General features: G+C 43.4%; 1 protein-coding gene across 1 annotated transcript; it reads left to right on the forward strand.

Annotated features, from left to right (window-relative positions):
• Positions 1 to 10,840, forward strand: Znf175 (zinc finger protein 175). Its single transcript, XM_015507386.2, is given in 4 exon segments — positions 1 to 85; positions 915 to 1,171; positions 5,770 to 5,896; positions 8,243 to 10,840. Coding segments are annotated over 3 exon segments (2,067 nt in total). The 5' UTR covers positions 1 to 85; positions 915 to 1,099; the 3' UTR covers positions 10,111 to 10,840.

Consider the following 10,840-nt stretch of genomic DNA (forward strand, 5'->3'; position numbering starts at 1 on the left):
GACGCGAAGGGTGGAAAGCCGGAAGTTTCGAAGAACGCACTTCCGTTTAGACCGTAGGGGGCTGCACCACTGGCGGGACGCCGAGGTGATTTGGCATATCTGCAGTGGGGATTCTTTGGAGTCGGGGAGGGGAAGTCGGCTTGGGGTCAGCGATGCGGGGGTTCTGAGCTGGGTGAAGACGAGGCCGTGGGCTGAGAGGGGCGGGCCGGCGTCGTGCGGCTGGGCGTGTCCGGCCAGGGACGGGGCTGAGTGACGGCCCTGCGGGGCAGACGGTTAAGCTGTAGTTTTCGCTTTTCTCGCTGTCTTACACACACACACACACACTCACACACTTTTCGTAGCTTGATTTCCAGGAATACTCTGATGTCCTTGGAGGACGGAGCGCGTGCGTCGTCAGAGCGCCTAGTGGTGGCACTGGAGGACAGTGGCCGTCCTGCTGGGCCCCCATGTAGACAGAGCTGGGTTGGGGGCCGGGTGCTCCAGGGGCCGGAGGTCGAGGTGCCTCCTAGTCCACCCAGGGCGCCAGTAGAGTCGGGGGCCAAGGGTGCCCCCTGGGAGCCTGCTGGAGGATTGCAGATGGGCGTTTGCCAGAGCGACTGCGTTGCTTTCCGGGCAGCCCGCATTGGGGTCCTTTGGAGATGGATGGGTGGGTCAGGGCTGGTGTATCTCCCAGACCCTGTGGACGTGGCAAGGTCAGTGATTGGTAGTTGGTAATCTTCCTCTTCTCACAGTTAAGGTGGCCCAACTACAAGAGTCCTTCAAGTTCAGTCTCAACTCATAGCCTTTTTTCCCCTAATAACTACAGTTGGGCTTTGTTTTCTCTGCAGTGTCTACACGGTAACCTTCATGTTAGGGCCCTCCAGTTCTGTGGGGCAACCGTTGGATGAGTGACCACACAGTCGTTGCCTTTCCAGGGTTTCCTGGTGTCTGTGGAGCCTCTGGGTTAGGCTGAGTCGTCCAGACTGCAGGAATTCTCTTTGCTGTCCACCTGTCTCTCCCCAGTGGCTCTGGTTGGAGCCTCTGGTGCCCACCCAGCTTCCAGCTTCTGAGGAAAGTGGAGCTGCTAGCAAGAGAAACCGAGAGTAGAAGTCCAGGAGGGATGCCAGCTGGTGTGCACTTACCCCAGAAGCCCCAGGTCCTGGGCCCAGAGGAGCAGCACAGATCTTGTGAGGTAAGCAGAGCTGCCCTGGAGCAGCTGTCCAGATCTGCAGCAGGGAACAGCGGATCCTGAACTCAGTATTTGTGAGAGTGGACCACAGGGGGCTAATGCCCATGCCTCCTAATCTTAGTGACATGCTCACCTTGCCGCCTCGCAGGTTCTTGGGTTTGGACTAATGTCTCTCACACCCTCCCGTCCCCAGCATGCAAATGCATGCTTGCCATGCCCACGCCTCTAAGACGTGGGATCACTTCTGGTCAGATCCATCTTCCCTGGTTATGACTATCTAACCTGCTTCGACAGCTGTCTGTGTATAATGTGATGATTTTTGTTCTGCACAACATTTTGTTTTTAACTGGACTGAATGACTTTATGTATTGACCAAATAATTTTATGTAAATATATCGACAGATTTTCCTCCAAGTGTGTGGATATCCTTCTCATAAATTGATTTATTAGCTAACATCAAGAGCAGCACATTTAGAGCTTCCTGTGTCCCACTGTTCTCATCTTCACCATAGACCTGTGAGTGGCTGTCATTCCCATTTTATAGAAGAGAAGGCTGAGCCTCAGAATGAAACAGTTGGCTCAAGTTTATACGGTCAGCAAGCAGCCATTCTGGGAGTAAAGCCAACCAGAGTTCAGGAGAGTCAGTTTGTCAATTCTATCTTCTTTTTCTTTTTGGTACCAGGGATTGAACCCAGAAGTGCTTACCTACTGATCTACACCCCCAGTCCTTTTTTTTTTTTTTTTTTTAACTTTTTGAGACAGGGTCTTGCCAAGTTGCTTTGGGACTCACTAAGCTGTTGAGGCTGGCTTTGGATTTGTGATCCTCCTACCTCAGCCTCCCGAGCCGCTGGGATTTTAGGCGTGCGCCGTGGTGCCCAGCCATTTTATCTTCTTGATGAAGCCTCTTCTGGCACTTTTCTAACTTATGCATGGAGCCCTGTAGTTCTCTGAGCACTGGACACTCAGGCTTGTCATGGTGGCTCCCTTCACCATCACCTGGGAATTCTCTTCTCTCTGATGCGTGTAGCTCCCTATGTCCTGAATCCTTTGGCTTTCTCTTTCAGGTTATAGTTACTCTTTTTGTGGAGTGCATCCTATAGGAACTCCTTGGAAATATGTGCATGGCAGGTAAATCTTATGAGAATGCCAAAGGCCAAAAAACCCAATATTTATATATTAAGTGTATAGTAATTTATCAAAGTGTGTGTAATATATACTCACACACTTTGATAAATTACTATATTATAATATGAATTATTGTAAATTACTATATAATAATAAAAATTACTATATTATAATATAAATTACTATAAGGTGTGTACTATATACTCACATACTTTGATAAATAACTATGTTACTATATTATAATATAAATTACTATAAGGTGTGTACTATATACTTTGAGTATATGTACTCAAAGATGTCATAGAAATTATTTTACCATTATATTTATCTTTAACTGGGTTCACATTATAGATTGGAAATCATTGTTGTTTCCCTAAAGCCTTCCATACTTTTGCCCTTCCTACACTTTTTCTCTCTTTTTTTTTTGAAGTACGGTGATTGAACTCTGGGGCACTCTACCACTGAGCTACAGCCCCCAGTCCCTTTTTATTTTTTGAGAAAGGGTATCACCAAGTTGCCAAGGCTGGCCTAGAACTTGGGGTCGTCCTGCCTCAGCCTCCCCAGTCACTGGGATTGTAATACGCATGCCATTGTGCCTGGCGTCTCCTTCTAGAATTTCTGTTACGTTATTCAGATGCTTGTTCACCATTTTAAAGGGTTCATACACGTCACTTCCATCATTTGCTTTCTTTTATCATTTTTAAATTTTTTCTCTTGATACTGGGAATTAAGTTTAGAAATTCTCTTGGTGTTGTCATTTTGATGACATTTAATTTATGTAACACTGAAGAATACTAAATCATTATATGGTATGACCTAATATTTTGATGGAACCAATTGTCTTGTAAATATTAAATTATCCTTATAAAGCTATTACATTTTCTTGTTTGGTTTTGTTGTTGTTGTTGTTGTTTTTAAAACCATTCTACCAGCTCATACGCTTCCATGACAGATGTGTGTGCATGTCTGTGCATGAGTGAGAGCATCAGCAGCTGAGAGGAGTGGTCTGGAACACTTTGGTCTCAGCACTGTCTGTAGTTCAGGTTGCTACAACAGGATGCCCTAACAGCTGGAACAACATTTATCCTGTGGGTTCTAGAGGCTGGGGAGTCCAAGATAAAGGCACAGCAGACCCGGTGTCTGGGAATAGCCCACTTCCCAATTGTAGATGCCATCTTCTCATTGTATCCTCATAATCTTCATCTCTCATGTTTGTTCTTATAAGGGGACTTGTGGGAGGCCAACCTTACGGGTGACTGAGTTACACTCCCCAGCTGGGTGCTGAGGCGCTCAGTCACAAAAATGGGTGTGTCTTGCTACAGCCCCATGGGTGAAGCTATGCTCACCTGTTCCTTTGTAATAGAACCCCTTGCCCTGTTTAGGATAGAATCTTCCATGGAAGTGCCTTGTGTGTGTCCCCTCCTCTTACTGTGCCCTTGGGTGTGGCCTACCCAGGTGTCAGTCAACCTGCTGACAGTGGACATCATGAAGATACTCAGCCCCTGAAACCTGACCCCTTGCCTCATTTGAACAGCTTCTCCTCAATAAAAGGGGTCAGCGCGTGCTCTCTCTTTCTGCGGACCCTTAAGGTCAGAGGAGCCGTCACAGCAACACCAAAGAAAAAGGTATTTGTGTCTCTTGTGTGGTTATTTCGTGCAGCCCAGTTAGCCCAGTTTAACTAGAGTGACCCCTGAGCCTTTTAGTCGAGAGAACAGAAACCCGGCAGGGACTAGTCTTGCAGGGCACTGTGGCACACACCTGTAATCCCAGCAGCCTGGGAAGCTGGGGCAGGAGGATTACAAGTTCAAGACCAGTCTTAGCACTTAGTGAGACTCTGACTCAAAAAATAATAAGGGTTGTGGATGTGGTTCAGGGTTAAAGGGCATCTGGGTTCCATTCCTTGTACTGAAAAAATGAAAAAACAAAGAAGAAAAAGGAGAGGTAGTTAGTCCCATTCATGAGGGGTCTACCCTCATGAACTAATTATCTGTCAAAGACCCCTTTCTAATGCAGTCACATTGGGGTTGGCATTTCAGCATTTTGGGGGTGGACTGAAACATTTAGTCTGTAACAGGACCTGTCCTCTTAAAAATTATTGAAGGCACCAAAGAAAATTCTGTGTGGTAGATATCTATTCATATTTTGCAGATTAGACATTCATTATAACTGAAATTCTAAAATTATTCATTAATTCATTATAACTAAATAATATGCCTAATGTGTTAATGTGAAGAATTTTAGTTCAAAGTAATCTGTTTCTAAAATAAAATAATGTTTATTGGCAAGAATGGCACTTTTTACATTTCTATAAATGTCTAATGTCAGATTAATAGAAGATTCTTCAAGAAGAATGTTTTTATAATTCTTTAAAAAATATTTCCAACTCCAGAAGGAAATGGCCACATGTTGAATTCTGCATTCAGGTTTTCAGATGAGAATACATTTTACTTAACTGTTAGGTTTCTTTAGTCTCTTTTTAATCTATAAATGTTTTTTGATCTATGTTTTTTTCACTATTTACTTATTTGGCACAGGGATTGAACTCAAGGGCACTTAAGTACTGAGCTACATCCTCAGCCATTTTTTTTTTTTTTTTTTTAATTTTGAGACAAAGTCTCACTAAATTGCTTAGGGCCTTGCTAAATTGCTGAGGCTGGCCTTGAACTTGTTATCCTCTTGCCTCAGCCTCCTGAGTTGCTGGGATCACAAGTGTGCACCACCATGCCTGGCTCCACTCAGTTCATTTCTTGAAGAAGTTGTCACTTCATTGATCACAGTTAAAAATTCCTACCCATTTTACAATCCCACCCGCCCCAGCCCACCTCCTTGGAACCTAGATGACAACCACCTTCCAACATCACCAGGTTGCTTCTGTCCTTGGAATATCTGCTGCTCCCTGGATTAACCATGGTTCCCTCTCCACCTGTATTTACACTTTTTTTTTTTTTTCCTGGAAAATGATTTTCTCCACATCCTGCATCAGACCTCATTTCCAGTCCACTCTTCACCAACCCTAAGTAGCATGATTGCCACTTCCAGGAATGTTTGCTTGTCCCCACTGCCTCTCCCAACAGAGTGCTCTGCATACATTTCTCCCAGGTTCCCTTTTAACCCCGTGGTTGAGCCTGTTTACTTCCTGTTGTGCAAATCACTGAACTGCTGAAAGAGTAGCTTAGGTAATTTTATCAAGCCCCCAGAACCCAGCACATCTACAGCTGGCATATAATAAATGTCATGCTGGTTATCCTCGTTAGTTAGATTTTTACAGATAATCCATTTCCGTTCAAGACTGCACAATGGATGGCAGGATATTCATATAAATTTTTTAATCTCCCAAGAGACAATATGAAATAGATATTTAGTGGGAAGGCTAATGATGGGTCATTGTGAAAAATCATCAGAAACACATCTTTATGTGTAACTTCTACATTACTAATGATGAATAATTTACAGTGAGCTGGGATATCTTGTTACAGAGATTGGTGTCCTTTGAGGATGTGACAATGGACTTCACCAAGGAGGAGTGGCAGCAACTAGACCCTGCCCAGAGACACCTGTATAAGGACGTGATGCTGGAGATCTATAGTCACCTCTTCTCAGTGGGTGAGCACCACTGACTTGGGGATCTTGGATGGGCTTCTGTGAGATTTTCTTTCTCCCCCTTGTAGAACACATATCAGAGTATGTCATGGTTTTTTCCTTGGTGATTTTTCATTCCTTTTGGGTACCTCCAAATACTGCTTCATGCCCAGTGGAAAACGCTGACTTAGCTAATGAGTGACTGCAAAGTTTTATTGATGCCCTCCAAAACCAAAGAGCCCCTGGGTGTAGTGACACACACCTGTAATCCCAGCAGCTTGGGAGGCTGAGGCAGGACGACTGCATGTTCAAGGCCAGCCTTGGCTACTTAGTGAGGCCCTGTCTCAAAAAATAAAAAGGAATGGGGATGTAGTTTGGTGGTATAGCACCCCTGGGTTCAGTTCCCAGTACTACAAAAATAAAGAAATGATGTGCACCACATAATACCCAAGAAGCCACACACCAATCCTGTGTCCTTCTCAAAACGGGGTACCTCACTCCCAGCTCAGAGGTGATCTTCAGGGTACATGACTCACTTCCTTAATTTTGGAAGATCAGAAATTTGAATTATCCTCATCCAAACTAGAACTTCTTATAATCTGACAAATTTTGTCAGATTCTTCCATTTCTGGGCTCTTCTCTCAGTCTTCTAATTTATTACTTTGGAATTCTTATCTCTTTTTCTTGTTGACTACACAATTTACACGGCTCTTTTTTCTGTTAGTTTTTTGGGTTTTTTGTTTTTGGTTCTGGGAATTGAACCCAAGGGCGATTTATCACTGAGCTACATCCCCAGGACCTCACGTAATGCTGAGGCTGGCCTTGGACTTGCAATCCCACGCTTCCGCCTCCCAGTGGCTGGGATTACAGGTGTGCATCACCACACCCTGCTGTCAGCATGGCTCTTTTTCTTAATCCTGGTGGTATCTGTATAAATCAGCTCCCTATTTTCTCATTCTGCCCTTTCTTGAGTTCAGTCAAGATGTTTCTGACAGATTTTATCACATCAAACATTGCTTTTTTTCCAACAGATTTTGATGCAAACATGTTGTTATTTCTTTCTCTATAGGATTAACAAACTCTTCATGACATTGTCATCATGGCCCATATTTCTAGTCTAAAAATACACCTGAATATTTCCATTATTCATGCTCTGATCGTGGTCTCCATACTTTCCTTAATGTCTGCCATGTCGATGATCTACTTTGCATCAGTCCGCTGAGTATTTTGTGTTCTCTCTACCTTTCATTACATCGATGCTAAGCCTGAGGACACCATTTAGGGTACAAGAATTGGTGAATTTCTGAAGACAAAAAAGAGTGTTTTGTTGTATTTGAGAAGAGCATTTTAAACATCTGCTGAGGTAAATTGAAAAGGAGATGTAATGAGAGGACGATGGCGTGAGTTGTAGAAGCAGCAGCCTGTTTAGGAGAAGGCTACTTGGAATAAAAGTATCCAAGTGGAGGGGTACAGAGTAACTTTTTTTTTTTTTTTTAAGTTCAGAGAAAAGAGAGGTGAAGTGACCTTGGGAGCTAATTTTCAAGGCACAGTATGAGTCACTGCTCCGTGCAGCAGTTTTGAAGAAGCAGAGGATGAAGGCTTAGTGGAGGTGGAGGATATGAGTATACGCTTAGATTTGGGAGTAAACTGGATTTCTTTTGTTTCAACATTGGTAAGATACATTAAAAAGTTATGGAAAAGCTTTTTCGCACAGTTCTGGTAGTTTATGTTGGACGTTTTTGGTAGAAATTTAAATATTATCAGGTTTGGCAAGATTTGTATGATCTACATGAAGTGAAAAGTTAAAAATGTTCCAGAGCTGTGCCTGGGGATGTAAGAGTGTAAGATCACCAAAATAAATGAAGCAAACATATGGGTAAAGTTGCTATCAGGAATGCAAGAGGAAACAAAAAGAGGAAACTTGTTTTTAAAATGGACAAAGGCTATGAATAGGCATTTCTCCACAACCACGGAAGTCCTGCACTCTGAGCTCCCTCCTTCAGCCCTGGCTGTCACCCCTTACTCACTCTCCGAGGTTTGGGTGTCTAGGTAGCCTACGTAAGGTCAGTCAGGTTGCCTTTGTCTAAATCCAGTGGTCCCACAGATAGCAAAGTGCTGTTGCCAGTTATGTAAGCATCTATACTTCCATTTCTTCATCATGTATCAGATGCTGCTTGGAACATGGCGAGTGCTGTGTAGATCAGAGTTTGGTGTGTACTTAGGGCTGAGTGAGTGTTCTACTCCCTGTCACCATCATCAGCATTATGTTTACATGACTCAGATTTCCTCATGTTCCGTTACAATCAACTCCATGTGATCCCTCCTCTATCCTGTTGTCATGCCTGTTTCATCTTCTGTTTCTCCTCCCAGAAGAATTTGGGCTTGATATCCTACAACAGGAAGTTTCTGAGAAAGCTTCATTTCAAAATGATATGGTGAGTGAAATCACAACAAGTGGTTCAGGGTGTTCCATTTTAGAAGAAGAATTGTGGCAGGATGCTGACCTTACAAAGAGAGATCAGCAAAATCAAATACACCACCTGAGTCATGGGGCCTTCATCAGCAAGAAAACATTGAGCATCGAGAGCAATTGTGTACATAAGGACCCCGGAAACATCATTCTCTTGAGGCTTCTCCTTGTTCCTTCACAAAAGAGACCTCTGAAGTGGTGCTCGTTTGTAAAACGTTTGAAACCTAACCTAGAAGCAAATGTTCAAAATCAAAGCAGTGTCACAAAACAGCCTGAAGACATCGGTGGCTCTGGTCAGCTGCTCATTCATAGCTCTTCTAATGCCAGCTGCAAGACGGTTCCTACAGAAGAGAACTTATGCACAGGTAATCAGTGTGGAAAAGTTCTCAGCCGTAAACAACCACTTATGCAACATCAGATTCATCTTCGGGGGAAACCAGGTGAATGTACTGAGTGTGGGGAGGAATTCACCCAGAAGCCACACATCTTTACCCAGCAGAGAACTTGCAGTGTGGAAAAGCTTCATAAATGCAGCAAATTTGGGAATGCGTTTACCCCACATCCAAAACTCAGTGTATATGTGACAGGCTACACAGGGAGCTCACCCTATATCTGTAAGGAATGTGGGAAGGTCTTCATTCAGAAATCAGAATTGGTTACCCACCAGAGGACTCACAGTAGAAAGAAGCCATATAAATGCCGTGAATGTGGAAAAGCCTTTTCCCAGACGTTATCTCTCTTCAGGCATCAGAGAACTCACAGTAGAGAAAAACTCTATGAATGCAGCGAATGTGGCAAAGGTTTCTCCCAGAACTGCACCCTCAGCGGACATCAGAAAATTCACACTGGCGAGAGGCAGTAGGCATGCAGCGAGTGTGGAAAAGCCTTCACCCAGAAGTCGACACTCAACCTGCACCAGAGAATCCATTCAGGGCAGAAGTCCTATGTGTGTGTTGACTGCGGGCAGGCCTTCATCCAGAAGGCACACTTGACTGTTCATCAGAGAAGCCACACTGGAGAGAAGCCTTATCAGTGCTGTAACTGTGGGAAATCCTTCATTTCTAAGTCACAGCTTGATATACATCATCGAATGCACACTGGGGAGAAACCGTATGAATGTAGTGACTGTGGAAAAACCTTCACCCAAAAGTCACACCTTAACATACACCAGAAAATTCATACTGGAGAAAGACAGCATGTTTGCAGTGAATGTGGGAAGGCCTTCAACCAGAAGTCAATACTCAGCATGCACCAGAGAACGCACACAGGAGAGAAGCCTCACAAATGCAACGACTGTGGGAAAGCCTTCACATCCAAGTCCCGATTCAGAGAGCACCAGCGAACTCACACAGGGGAGAAACCCTATGTGTGCACTGAATGTGGTAAGGCCTGCAACGGCAGGTCAAATTTCCACAAACATCAGATAACTCACACTAGAGAGAGACCTTTGGTCTGTCACAAATGTGGAAAGGCCTTCCTCCGTAAATCGGAGTCGACTACCCATCAAGGAACTCATATTGGAGAGAAGCCTTATGAATGCTGTGACTGTGGAAAATTGTTCAGTAAGAAACCACAGCTCAAGGTACATCAGCGAATTCACACAGGGGAAAGGCCTTATGTGTGTTCTGAATGCGGGAAGGCCTTCAACAACAGGTCAAATTTCAATAAACACCAGGCAACCCAGACCAGAGACAGTGCTTACAGATGCAGTTACTCTGTGAAAGGCTTTACCAAGAAATCAATTCCTAATCCATCAGCATATCTCTAGCCAAAATGTACTCCCTGAGTTATGTGACTAAGCAGACATAGAGATCCAATTATACATTAATAGTATTAATGCTTTAGAAAAAAAATTAGAAATGTGTGGTCTTGTTAAGGATTATAAATTTTCTCTCAGGAAGAAATAAGACTAATATGTTGAGAACAGACTTTCTATAGAAAATGGTACAAGACACCTTGTTACCAGATTATTTGGTGGAAAAGTTTTAAAAAATTATTTCATTTATAATTGCATTTATTGTGGGATATCAGTTTTTCTAAAGTGCCAGTAGCCAGGTGCAGTGGCACATTCCTATCATCCCAGCTACTCAGGAGGCTGAGGCAGAAGACCACAAATTTGAGACCAGCCTCAGAAACTTAGCGAGGCCCTAAACAACTTAGTGAGACTCTGTCTCAAAATAAAAGATAAAATGGGTCGGGGATGTAGCTCAGTGGTAAAAAGCTTCTCTGTAATCCCCAGGACCAAAAAAATAAACAAACAATAATAAATAAAAATAAAAATAGAGTGTCAGCAAAGTGACTGATAGGACAAGGTATGTACATGGGTCAGTAATGTGTGCATGTATATTATATATGTATGTATACGTGTAGGCTATATATATCAGCCTACATATTTATGTTTATGTATGTTTATGTGTATGTATTCCTGTAGTTCAGTGGGGTTTGCTGTAAAATTTACTGCAAAACAGGAGTAGATCATAATTATTTTTTTAAAAAGA

This window comes from Marmota marmota, unplaced genomic scaffold (assembly GCF_001458135.2).
Source record: "Marmota marmota marmota unplaced genomic scaffold, marMar, whole genome shotgun sequence".
Taxonomy (NCBI): Eukaryota; Metazoa; Chordata; class Mammalia; order Rodentia; family Sciuridae; genus Marmota; species Marmota marmota.